General features: G+C 44.9%; 1 protein-coding gene across 1 annotated transcript; it reads right to left on the reverse strand.

Moving 5' to 3' along the window:
* Positions 1 to 3,609: 3,609 nt before the first annotated feature.
* On the reverse strand, positions 3,610 to 12,652 carry LOC311167146 (butyrophilin subfamily 2 member A2-like; the record flags this gene model as incomplete). Its single annotated transcript, XM_084227978.1, has 6 exons — positions 12,331 to 12,652; positions 8,757 to 9,038; positions 6,920 to 7,114; positions 6,547 to 6,567; positions 6,417 to 6,443; positions 3,610 to 4,229 (listed from the first exon to the last, which is right to left on the reverse strand). Exons 1-6 carry the CDS (start codon positions 12,635 to 12,637, stop codon positions 3,610 to 3,612), a joined length of 1,452 nt encoding a protein of 483 aa, XP_084084104.1. The 5' UTR covers positions 12,638 to 12,652.
* Between the last annotated feature and the right edge of the window lie 830 nt (positions 12,653 to 13,482).

The raw sequence follows: 13,482 nt of genomic DNA on the forward strand, positions 1-13,482 counted from the left end.
ATAAACAGAATTAGACCAATGATTGAGTTAAAGGTGTAGGAAGGAGGATGAGTGTGTTCGTGAAGCATACAATGGGGTGACTGTTGCCTTCTGTGAACACTGGATTGCGGAAATGGATCCATGGGTTATGAACAAGGAAGGCTTTTTGTTTCAATTTTTGCTCTTAGAAATGTGCAGGAAGTTCCTTTTGGCTTTCGAAACTAAGAGATTTTCCTGAATCTCGGGAACAGAAAGCCTGAGGTCAAGTTTGGGGTGGTGGTGGGGTGGGGTAAGCACTGTAGAGTGGCAGTGGGGTTCACTCTTGCCTGTGACCAGGCTGAAGACCCCCTGTGGTTAAACACAGTTAGTTGCATTTGTTGGTACTTGTTACAGCTGATTCCACACACCGAGGGGGTTGGCAGGGGTGGGTCACTGTGTCTCCATGAGAGGGTGTGGGGAATGTAGGATTTAGGGTGATTTGGGGGAAGATTCAAAAAAGGAAAGTTTGTTCTGCATCATTGCTGTCAGAAAGCAGGGGACCGTTGTATGATCTAACACACTATATTTTTATTAGGAGGTAGAGGAGCAGAGTGGGCTAAAATTAAAAGTGATGAAGCAGCAGCAAATGCTGCAGTTAGCCGAGAGAGGGAGATGTACAGTCATTTCTGAGGTTTGCAGTGTTCTTGTTTTGGTTTTATCTGTGCTCTGATAGGATTATAGAATGCATCTGTTTTTGTTCCACAAGAATGGCCTTGTCTGATGTTGGTTTTGAAGGATAGGTCTCCCAACATGTCCAAAATAGGCCTTTGTAAAATGTATCATGTTGACATGCAAATTATTTCAGACTAAGGTCAGTTGAGGACTGGCCGTCTCCTAAGAAACCTTAACCTCTTTCTCGATAACCTACAAGCATGAAAATTGTGGGTATTACCAAAAGTTAGGGTTTTACCAGAAATTATCTTTCTACTGGAGAAACCTATCTGTATGGCAGAGCATCTGGTCATATAAGTCACCTTCTCCTTGTCATGTGAGTCCCTGTTCTCTCTCCATGAAGCCCCAGGTTCCTATCCTATGTCCTAGTTCAGAATGCACACCTTCATTTTGCCCCATTTGCTTTAGAATCTATGTCCAAGTGAATTCTCCATACGTATGTAATTAAGTTGTTCATTTCTCCTCCTAGTCTGTCTCATGTTAACTTGATTGTTCTATCAGTACAAGAACCCAGTGGGGTGGAGGCCCATGCCTACACTGGGTATCAAAATCCTTTAAGGTTGCTTAGTAACACTGCAAATTGAAAGGTCTGGGATGATTATACATGTGCCCTGTGCCTTATGGTATGAATAGGTTGGTTTAAGGCCAAACACTGGGGAGTCTGGGAAGAAAAGAAATTATTCTGTAAACTGGCCTCACAGAAACCTAAAATGTCTACTCAGCTCCTACCCCCACCTCCAGCTCCCATGAGTGACTCTTAGTCCTCAAGTCTCAGAAAAGATATCACACTCTCCAGGAGGCCCTTTGTAACTGTACATCTAAAGTATTCGCCCCCACCCTCACTATTCCTCGCCACAGTATCACCCTGCTGTTTCCTATATGGCACTCAACTTTGCACATGGTGGATGCATGAAAGGTGCTCAATTCATTGAGAATGAACAGATAAATAAAAATATAAATGAAAGAACAAGTAAAGGTCAATAGAGACCAAGTTGTTTACTATTTTAATGTTCCCCAGAGTGGCTAACACAGAATTGGGTTCATGTCTAGTTTCAACAAATACTTAAAACAAGTGACTTTTACATATGGAAAGCACTTTAAGGACAAGGCATGATTTAGCAAAAGTGTCTGGATGAGAACATTATTTTCCTTGAACAAAAAAAATCACTTGCTCTTGCCACACACATATTACTGTGAATGGAGATAAGCATATTGTGAGAATGCAAGGGTGCAACATAAGTGAAGCTTTGTAAACTATAATAAAGATATACACATCCACCCAAAGCCTTATTTTACAGAAATGGAAACATGAAAAACTGCAACTTGGTAAAAAAATAAAAAATGGCCAGTTATTCGCAGCACTTGTTTCTGAGCTTGCAGTCTGGTGTTTTAGTTAAAATCATTCAAATAATATTGAAACAACTGCACAAAAAATAAAACAACATATACATATGGGTAACTCAGTATTCCATCTTAACTGATTTAGCTATTTCAATGTTTCTGATTCTCTTCAGAATGTGTCCGTTTGTAGTTGCAGTAGTAACATTGTGGGCTTGGCTTTATAATTCTTTTTTGGATTCAATTTTACCACTGGATTACTGTACTATGTAAAATTCAAAGGGCTACCATTTTAAACTATGATTTTAAATGCTTGACTCAATTCCAGGTTCCTCTACCTTGGTTCTCAAAACGTGGTTTGCAGAATTTCTGGGGGTGTCACAATTTCAAGGAGTCGACAAGGTTAATAATGTTTCCATTATCATCATCATCAAACATTTTTTGTTTTCTTTGCTCTCATTCTTATACTGCAGATAGTGAAGTGTTCTAGAACCTGCATAACTTATACGTACAGTTGATACCTCAGTGTTGAATACAGAGGCAAACGTGGGTCTGGCCATCTCCTGGTGGGTAGATATTAGAGTAAAACATTAAGAAGATCTTACTTCTCAATAACATTTATTTTGCTTTAGAAACATGTTTTTTTCATAAAATTTATTTTTATAAATATAACTAGAATGGGCTTATTATTGTTATTAAATCATAAATTAACAATACATCTAACATTTTTTTTTCCTCAGCTTCAACCTCTAATGTCATAAATATCAGCAGATACAGCCCAAATAAACAAAAGCTCTTAGGGGGGGTCCTCAAAACATTTCAAGTGTTTGAAGGAATCCTGAGGCCCAAAGCGGGGAACTGGTGTTCTCTCTTATGGTCCACTTGTGATCCTCACCTGCTCTTTGGGGACATTAAATCTTAGGGCATACTCAATAACTGAGTTCTCTCTCCTTGCTTATCGCATGGACAACACCACCAGATCAGATCCAGAGGGATCTTTCTCCTTCATCCTTCTCTGTCTCAATTCCAGGCACAGAGAGCTTTCCCATGCCCTTGGGAAATCTTGGGGGTGGAATGGAAACGGACCTTCTGCTCCTGGAACCCTTCCTTGGCTTGTCAGAAGGGACTTAAGGATGCTCACAGCCTTGGCCCCTCCTACCTCCCTGGTCTTGCTGCTTCTACCCCTGACCTTTATTTGTGCTTTCCCTGCTCCTGGTACATCCTGCGGTGTCCTGTTGCCCTTGCCCTGAGTCCACAGTGTCTGATGTCAACTCGAGTGTCAGGTTGATGTGTCACTCTGATGTCAAAGTGGCAGGTTTTCTGCCTGTTTCAGGCTCACACTTCCTTCTTGGCTGGCAGCCATGTGGTAGTGCTAGTTTCCCTGACACTGTGCCCTTCCCCAAGGTTAAAAGCCAATGAGCTACTTACCACGGCCTAACGAGGGAGAGATAGGGTCTGGGCCTGCAAAGGGTGTCCAGGGGGTGGCTGACCGAGCCCTCTGATGTGACCAGGGGGAACCAGGCCATGTTCCTCTACAGGGCACTGTGCTGAGATAGCTGAGATGGCCTGGGCTTTTCTCCACTAGGCTCTGAGACCACGGAATTGATCCTGGAGGCTCCGCTGGGTGCCTGACCTGTGAAGGATCAGGCCAGACTCAGGCACCATGATCCCCTGGGCCCCCGTGAATGCTGGGCAGATGAAGAGGGGGCTATCATCAGACCCCAGCCTGAAGAAAGGCCTCAGAGACCCAGAAAAGAGCGAACGGGGACATGTGTAGATGTGCGATCTGTCTCTCATGTTGTAGAAGGAGACGTCTCCGGCCTCGTAGTCCAGGAAGACGGCCACGCGCCGGAGGCGCTCTGTCAGGGGCAGAACCTTCTCAGGGGAGGACAGGACCCGGTACTGGTTTCCAAACATCTCCAGAGTCCAGAAGCCATTCTGAGGAACCAGTAAGGCCTCCCCTTTCCTCTCAACACTGTCTCTACAAACGCCCACAGCCCACACCATCACGTTTTCCACCTTCACCTCCCAGTAATGTCTCCCTGAAGAGAAGCTCTGCAGGCCCAGGACGCATGGCCGACAATCGAATCTCTCCGGGTTGTCAGGCACGCTCTGCCGGGAGGGGCCCCGACTCACGCTTCTCCGGTCCTCTGACAGGAAGAGCTCTGGGTGAGCCGTGTCTGGGTCCAGGACCACATCAGCTGCAGAGGAAGTCTCAGGGTTAGGCTTGGGATCTCAGGACAATGTGTGATCCCTGGTCCTTAGAGAGATCCCAGAAAGTAGGGGGGTGGGGAAGGGGAAGCCCTATGTGTGCTGCCACCTTTCCACAAGGCCCCTTGAACCCAGACCCCACACAATTCACAGACTGAGGATGAGGGGGGCTCTTGAGTGACAGGGAGAGGATGACGGGCTCTAAGCAATGTAGAAAGTTCAGCGAATGAGCTGAGATTAATGGCCCTAATTCCTCTGAACATCCTCAGAATTCTCCCTTTTCCATTCAAGACATATAACCCCCGGGGACTCCCTTTAGTTAGGAAATTTCCAAATGGCTTAAATCTGCAGAGGCCCTATCACCTCCCACTCTCCCGATGAAGCCATTAAAGTCAAGTTCTCACTGTATAGACTCCTGGGGGGTAAATGCGGCAGCCCCTGCCGCTGAATGCCAGTGAACATACTGGAAAGAGGGAGGCTTTTACTCAGACACATAGAAAGTCAGAGTAAATAAGACCCCCTTCCCCTGTGCGCTGGACTGGACAGTCAATGACAGGTAAGATCGGGGGCAGACTAAAGAAGGCACTGGCCAGCCGCATGTCTGCAACTCCTGACGACCTAAGACAGGCGCAGTCCCCGAGGGGCTTCATCATGAAAATCTTTGGCGTTAAATTCAGGCAAATGTCTAAAGGACTATAAGTCTAATCTAGGCACTAAGCCTGCGGTAAAAAACCCCTCCTTTGCTTGAAAACAAGGCTGCTAAGAGCGTTGCCTACAAACAAGCCTGATGAAATTACCTACAAAGCAGTTTAACCATTAACCAGTTAGTCATTGTTTCTGAATAAGTAGTAACTTAGCAACTTGTCTATAATTATACTATTTTCTTACCTGACTTTTTCTATATATGTGAAAATCAGTTTCAGGAAATGCATTGTAAACACATATGCTTAGCAACTTGTAAACTCTTAGCTAGAAAATTGCATTCTATGCCTAGGTAACAAGAAACATTGTTATGCTGGGAAAATAAATTTTGTGTGACCTAATGCCTTTTGAAAATGTATAAATATGCGTAATGATTTGAGCAAATTACATTCATATCTTCACTCTTGAAGTGTGTCTGTCTGTCATTTATGCACCGATTCCTTGAGCATCCTCACAGTTCCTCAATCCTGAGACAGTCCTGCTAGTCTACCGCTGCGTTGGTCCGCGGCAGGTAAAGAGTGTCTTTGCTGGTCCTTTGGGTTCCGCCAGTTTAACCAGGTGACCACTGATTAAAATGTCTAATAAGGGTACCCTTCAAAGGGTCAAAAAAGGGGAGAAATATCCCCCAAAACCAACCTATAATCTGGAAGGTATGTATGCAAAAGGTAGGGGGATTATTTCCTTCCGGTTTTGCTTTAGTAACAAGGGTCTGAAGTCTATAGCTACAACTTCTATAGACAGAACATGCTGCAGACCCTGCTCTTCTGCAGATCCATCCAGCCACCAGTTAGTGTTAGACATTTCTACTGTGTAAGAGTGATTTTATCCTTTCTCCAAGTTGATATGTCTGCTCATGACAGTTTTGAAATTCACCCAAAGAGGGAAGGCCTGACTATCCAATCAAGCCTGGATGGCTTGGTGCTTTTGAGCTGAAGGTGACAAAATCATAACAAGCAAAGGGCTCCTTAGGACAGGTTGACTCAATTCTGTTCACCCACTTACCCCACTCCCCTCCCTGTGGACAAGACATGGAGGATCAGTGTCCTCTCAGGGCAGAAGGGCATTTGCTCATCCCCATGGCAGGCTTGGGAGGCCTTCCCCACACACTGCCTCCCCACACACTGCTCTTTAATTGCACAGATCTGTACCATCTCCCAGGTTACAAATGGCTAAGCCAGTATTGCCTCTCCACCCCAAATTAACCCAGCATCCAAAGAGCAGCAACTACTGAAAGTCACCTTTGGGGAGATTCACTATGTATGGCAGACCTGTGGAGTCATGGGTTCGCTGACTCAGGACTGCGGGGACTCCCTGACAGAAGAGTTGGGTAGGGTACTGCCAGGGAACTGTTCCCAGCCCCTTGGGCCCCCCACATCAAGCCTTGGGCTTCCTTGTCCTTCTCCTCTAATGTGTCCTTTAGCTGGCTGCCTAGTGGGGAGAAGGCTCAGTATCTGAAGGGTGTCAAAGGCGCTCACCTGCATGTAGGAGGGTTCTTCTCCATCCTGCAATGGGACAGCCAGAGAGGGGAGCATCGTGAGATAATGGCTAACTGAGCAGAATCCAAATTGTGCATGGACTAGTTAGTGCAGGAAATGCAAAACTTACGCAATTCTTCTTGAAGTTGCTCTGGAAAAGAAATAGAAGCAAATCAATGTTCTCATAGAAGAATTAAGAATTGCATTAAATAGTGAAGGGCTGACCCTTTCTATAAACTCCTCCCCCCACTTTCTCTAAGAATTGCCAAGATATCAGAAATGATCTATGACCAGGTGGTTGGATATTATCAGTACTTATTTAGGTTTGCTTTTGTGCAACAATATAGTGGTGTATGTAGCCAGGTGAGTGGATGCAGCAGTCACAGAATGAAGAACCCGATGCCTGACAATGAGTGAAATTCATCCCCTCTCTGTTTCCCAGGCTTCCAGCTAGCAGAGCGGTGTCCTTTGTATGGCAGTGAACTGTCCTCCTACTCTCTTACCTCTTATTTGATGTTCTTTCTCTTTTTCCACATGTTCTTTTTCTTCATTTTCAACCTCTTTTCCCACTGATGGGACCTCTTTTTCCCCGTGGAGTTTTTTGATGAAACAGATGCCCCCTGCGATGAGGAGGAGCAGAACGGGGGGGATAATGGCCAGAGTTGCCATCCAGAGGGACGTGCAGGGAATGAAGGATTCTGAGAAGGGAAGCAGGAAAGGAGAAGCAGGAGACCAGGATGAGAGGCTTCACATCTGGAGAGACCTAAATCTGAGGGTCTCCTCAAATTCTGCTCTGTCAGTTTCTCTTTCAGAAACTACAGTATGAGAAAGAGACCTTGGCTCCACACTGGACCCAGGAGATAAAGAGCAGAAACACCAGCAGTCACCATGGAAAAGACCAAGGGAAATAATAATTAATCAGCCACCACCCTGGTACAAGCCACCATGACTTCTTGCCTTGGAATATCGCAATGCCCCCGGCACTGCCTCTGCCCATACCCTCGGCAGTCTACCCTCAGCACAGCAGCCTAAGTGAGATTGTGTTGTTATCGCTTTGCTCAAAATGCTGCAATGTTCCTACCTCACTTATACTATAAGCCAAAGGGGCCTACATATTGTCCCATATGATCTGGAAGCGTTGCCTCTCCTCCAACTCTTCCTGCACTCAGTCCATTCCAGCTACCCCTGCTTCTCCTTGGGGTTCTCGAAACTGTCAGAAATGTTCCTGCCTCAGGGCCTTTGCATATGCTGTCCTGACTAGCTAAGTGCTCCAATATCTGCATGGTTTCTCTGCCCAAATGTTGTCTTTTCAGTGAAAACTTCCCTGACCATCTTATTTATAATTACAATTCCTTCAAGGCCTCTCACATTCCCTAACCTCTCCAATTAATTTTTTCTTACAGTATTTATCACCATCTGATACAATCTGCAGTTTAATTATTTTACTCCTTGTTATAATTATTTTACTTATTGTCCTCTGTCACTCTAGATTGTGAGCCCCATAAGGGGAGGGATCTTTGTGTGTTTTGTTCAGTGATTTATCTTCATTTTCTGCAATAATACCCTTGAACTATGAGATGCTGGTTAAGTATTTGTTGAAAGAATTTATGACTGTGTATAGACAGAGCATGTCCCAGCGGAATCCCATGGGCAGAAAAGGAGGTCTTTAGTAGGCAGTGCCACCAAGTGTAGAAAGTCGCCCAACTATACCACTTTTTATTTTCATGGTTGTTCTAAGTGTTAAAAAAAAAAAGTTGTAGGATAAGGACCATAATGGAGAAAGCATTAGGTTTACCCTCAGAGAAGAGATTCTTCCTTATGAGTTTTGAGATTACTGTTGACCCTCAAGCATGGTTTTGAATTAACCAAAATCCACTTGTATGTGTATTCTTTCTATCCTTGGGCTCCATATCCACTGATTCACAACTGAGATGTCTGTTGATTGAATCTATGGGTGGAGAACCCAAGGTTGTATGAAGGGCTGACTCTAAAAACTTGACCATTAGAAGATTTTGGTATTCTCTGGGGCCCTAAAACCAGTTCCCCTCAGGCACCAGGGATGACTACAGTTACATTTTGGGGAAGTCAAAAGTTAACAGGTGGATTTGCAATTGCTTGGGGAACACAAACCTCTGTGTCATCCAAGCGTCAACTGTATTTGATTTCCCCCTGTGACAAGGGCAGAGGCCTTAACTGAACTGCAGTCACCAGTTCTTCAGGGTCCAGGACCCCTTCTAACCGCCCACCCCGCCCCCGCCATTTCCCCATTCAGGCTTTGGACTCCAATTGGCTGAGGATCCTGCCTCCATGTGATGAGAATCCAGCAGTCAGGGAACTAACCTGGAATGAAAATCACGGTTTCCTTCTCCTGGCTGAGCAGCGTGTTGTTGATGGTGCAGGTCATGCTCCTCACAGCGCAGTCTCTGATTATCACAGCCGTGGCTACCAGGAAAAGGCCATTGGTGTCCACAGTGTAAGCCTCCTCCAGGGCCGGCATGATCTTACCGACAGGGCCCCGCCACACTGCAAGGGGCTGCGGGTACCACCCTACAGAGGTACATTCCAGCCGGAGGCCCCCATTTTCATGGCCCTTCATTTCAATGTGGGGTGCAGAGCCCAGGCCTGAGGACAGAGACCAGAGCTCAATTAAAAAGGCAATGGTGTCGTAAGCAAAATGTCTTAGGGCACCAGTAATGGTGAGAGTCAAGGCGGGGGGGGGGGGGGTGCGGCGCAGGGGAAGAAAGTAAGTAATCAGAGTCAGAGAAACTGATTATTTATATACTGTGCTTTCCTACAGTACCCACCCTGTGAAGGGAGGAGGAAGAAAGGATGAAAGAAGAAAGAAGACAGGAAGGAAAATCAAGGAACACCAGGAGACTAATATGTCAAACATATTTTGAGCTCTTGAAGGGAAAGGATTACAACACACTTTTCCTTGTGCTCCAATTCCAGGCTCCATCACAAGACCAAGCAGATATGTCTTCCAACAAGTGGTGGTTGATTCATTCATTCATTTAACTAGAGGTTTTCATTTTCTTACTTCAAGGTGGGTGTGTCCACTCTGACATGAAACTAGTAGGTTTAGGATTTCACTTTTAGCCCTGGGAGGACAACTCAGTAACTTCGGCTTCCTGAAGCTCTAGGTTAATATGATAAGGACAGAGACCTGCCAGGCTGGCAGAATCTAAGAAACTTTTTTTAACCTCAATATACTGTCTCCTGCTTCAGGGGTTCAGATCAGCACAGCTATCTGATTATCACAAGGAGCTGTTGGGTTTTAGAAGAATGGATAGAGTTAGTGTGCAAAGTCAACCCTTCTCCCAATTTAGAGGCTTAGCTTCTGGGGTTCAGTTAATTAGTTGATTTTCTAATAGTATCTCCACAACATTGACCTATTTGAAGGCAAGGTCCTAGCAGATGCACCTGGAATCCTCAAGATAACGTTATCACCTCAATGGCAACAGAACATCATCAAAAGTCCTAAGACTCCAGACACTTCTTAATTTATTTTATTTTTAAAGGAATCTTCAACAAAAGAGAATCCTGTGTGAAAGAGGTGCTTATGCACAGTCCCAGGAGACTTCTGCCCTTTTAGCCATATATCTAGTGACCAACCAAACTTCTTTTAAGAATTCTTTTGCTAAGCTGAGCCAACAATATAGCAAAGACAAGATTAAAACAATTGCTTAAGTTTTCATGCTTTCTGCTTGATTTTTGGTAGGAAGAAGAAAGAAACTAGTTGCATATTGAATGACTCACACAGAAACTTGAAGTGAGTGAAGGTTAAAAGAACTAGGCAAGTTGCAAAGAAATTCTCCAAATCATTCCATGGGGTTCAATGAGAGCAAACATAAGACAGCAGACTTAAGGACAAAACTAGCCAGTCATAACAAAATAAAAAAATAATAAGCAGAAAATTCTGCAAAAAACCTAATTCAGATTGTTCAGGGTCACATTTACAGGGAAAGAATAGAGGGTTCCTGCTACATACAAACCCATACTGGTGAGCTGTGTAGGATATTATTGAGAGTGGTTGGGCCTCTCTGGTGGCGCAAGGGATTAAGACTCAGCCCTATGAAGCCCTCAGCAGCCACTGCAGCATGAGTTCGAGCCCTGGCCAGGGAGCTACCCACATGGCACAGCAGACCTCTCCTGTCTCACCAATTGCTCCCCTCAGCAGTGTATTTCAGTACATCTGTCTGTCTCTGATGAATCCTTTCATCCCCCGCATCTCTGGCCTGCACCCCAGCTTTTGTATGAATAAATAAATAAATCTTTTTTAAAAAAAGAGTGGTTTAGTGGCTAAGAAACCCTCCTACAAGGATATTTTGTAGGAATCAGATACAAGGTTGCACTTTCAAGTAACTGTGGGGAAACCAAAGTGACTTCATCTTGTATCAATGACCTATTAGGCTCATGATGGCAATTTCCCTACCCTGGGAAGACAGCCAATTTCCCCACTGTTTCCTTCCCATGTGTTAATGTCTATTCATGATCCATAAACAACTTTATCAATGTTAGTAGAACAAAGTCATGAGCGACACTTCTTCTTGGACATCTGTCAACACTAGTCTTACACAAGAATGACCATATATACTAAGCAGAGTATAAGAAGTATAAGGAGGCCTCCCTGTTGGCACAAGGGGTTAAGCATCAGCACTATGAAGCTATCACAACTACTGTAGAAAGAATCCGATCTCTGGCCAGGGAGGTGACCCACATGGCACTGCAGACCTCTCCTGTCCCGCCCACTGCTCCCCTCAGCCATGTGTTTCAGTCAATTTGCCTATTCTGCTCCCCATTCTGTCACCCCCACACCTCTGGCCTACACCCCAGTTCTTGTATGCATAAAAAAATAAATCTTAAGAAATAAGATATCCTTAGTCAGGGAGGGTGGCGTGGATCCTGCCTACCAGCTTTGCTGCTGAGGTCCCCTGTATGCAAGTTGCCCTTAATAAATTTTAAGCATAATTAGTGTGAGTGCTTGGTTTATTCTTTGGATTCAAATTATTTTCTTAATCTGGGGACACAGCTGCACCATGCTGGGGTCTCCTATCAGGTAGGATCTGGGGCCCCTGGGAAGGTCGCACTGTTCCCAAACTTCACCTCCACTGTCCTGATGGACTGAAATGCCATTGATTTATGTGAGTCTTAAAGGTTTTTCCAGTCTTCAAACATTTCTCTTAAAATATAACACACTGTATCCATGAATGAGTCATACTTTAAAGTCATTTTTAATAATCTCTTAAAAAAAATCCCAGTTCATAGGCCACTTCTAGTTTGAAGCCTTACCAATTGGGCTTAATGAAATGATTGATTTGCACAATAGTCACTCTCATCACAATTAGTATTTAGGGAAAGAAAACAAGACAAAATTAAAATTTATCAAGAAAGGAGATGTCCCTATGTTATGGTTTGTTGGGGAGCTCTCGCTTACTCCAGATGTTCTAGTGCAGTTATGGCAGTGCCTCCCTCACCCTGAAAAGTGTACAGTTCAAATAATAAATATAAGGTCCCCTATGGAGGACCCATGTGCCAGGTGCTGTGCTAGATGGGACCGCAATGTGGCATATACCACATATACCTCAATGTGGCTGATTTATAATGTTGCGTACATGAAATACACACTATTATAATGCAATGGTACATCAATAGATTTGTTTTTAATGAAAGAATTAGAGGTTAAGCATTCTCCCTTGCTCAAGGCTACAGCTGAGTCCTGTGTGTGCTTGAGAACTGATACCCTCAGTTTTGCAGGGCACACCCACCACTTCAGGCAGGAGGAAGCCACCCTCCCTGTGTAAAGGGTTCTAGGCAAACATCTGCTGCTCTGCCATGGGCCTGAAGGTGGGAGAGAAACCTTCCCTAAGAGCCACGCTGTGAAAGGCCATCAGAGCCTGAGGACATGACGCACCTGCCACCACCAGGCGCATGATGGCCTCATCGTACGACCTGCCTTCTTGGAAGTAACAGCGGTAGATGCCGTTATCTTGGGTTGTGATGTTGTGTATGACCAGCGCCACGCTGCCCCGGCGGATATCTTCGCTCACGAAGGCTGTCCTTCCCCGGTATGCCTCCATCTGCAAGTCTGTTCTCTCTCGCCCACCCTTATACACGAACACCGCCAGGGAGAACTGAGCCCGGAACCAGCGCACCTCCATGTCCTCGGCACTTTTCTCAGGTGACAGGTGGCAGTGGAATGTGATGTTTCCTCCCACCATGGCCAGGATTGGATCAGCTGGCCCCACGACGGTAAACTGGGCTGTTCGACAAAGGGATAGAATTGAACAGGGGCCAATGGTCATCAAATATCTAAGCTAGGCAAGGATGTGGATATTTCTGGGGCAGACATATTCTTTCTAAGGCTCCAGAGGCTTCTGTGGGAGCTATGACTGGTTGGCAGTTACTGATACCTAAGAGTAGATTCTATTGATGCTGCTAATGCTTCAAGGGGGAAACAATGGGGCGTACACACTAAGCATCCCTCGGAGACCATCTGCTTATAGAGGATGGCTGTTCCCCAACCCAAGGGTGTTTGTAGCATGAACTTGACAGAGCCAACAGGTTAGCCACCAACTAGACTCACTGAAATGTGCTGCAAGGGGCCTCTCTGGTGGCGTAGGGTTTAAAGGCAGCACTATCAAGCTACTGCCAGCCACTACAGCACAAGTTCACGTTCAAGTTTGAGTTCGATTCTGGGCTGGCCAGGGAGAACCCACACAGAGCAGCAGTCTTCTCCTGTCTCACCTGCTGCTCCCCTCAGCAGTGTATTTCAGTACCCCTGACTGTTCTGCTCCCCACTCTCTCTGGTGAATCCTCTCACCACCCACACCTCTGGCTTATACCCCGGTTCTTGTATGCATAAATAAATAAATCTTTAAAAAGAAAAAAGAAATGTGCTGCAAATGCAAAATGCATATATAGTTTTGAAATTGTGGAATAAAATATGTTAATAATCTCATTAGTTGTCTTTGGGACTGATTAAAAGTTTAAATAATACTTCAGTGACTTGGGGTTACATAAAATATACCATCAAAATTTATTTTAACTGTTTCTTTTTGCCATT

Source organism: Talpa europaea (genome assembly GCF_964194135.1).
Source record: "Talpa europaea genome assembly, chromosome: 2".
NCBI classification, from domain to species: domain Eukaryota; kingdom Metazoa; phylum Chordata; class Mammalia; order Eulipotyphla; family Talpidae; genus Talpa; species Talpa europaea.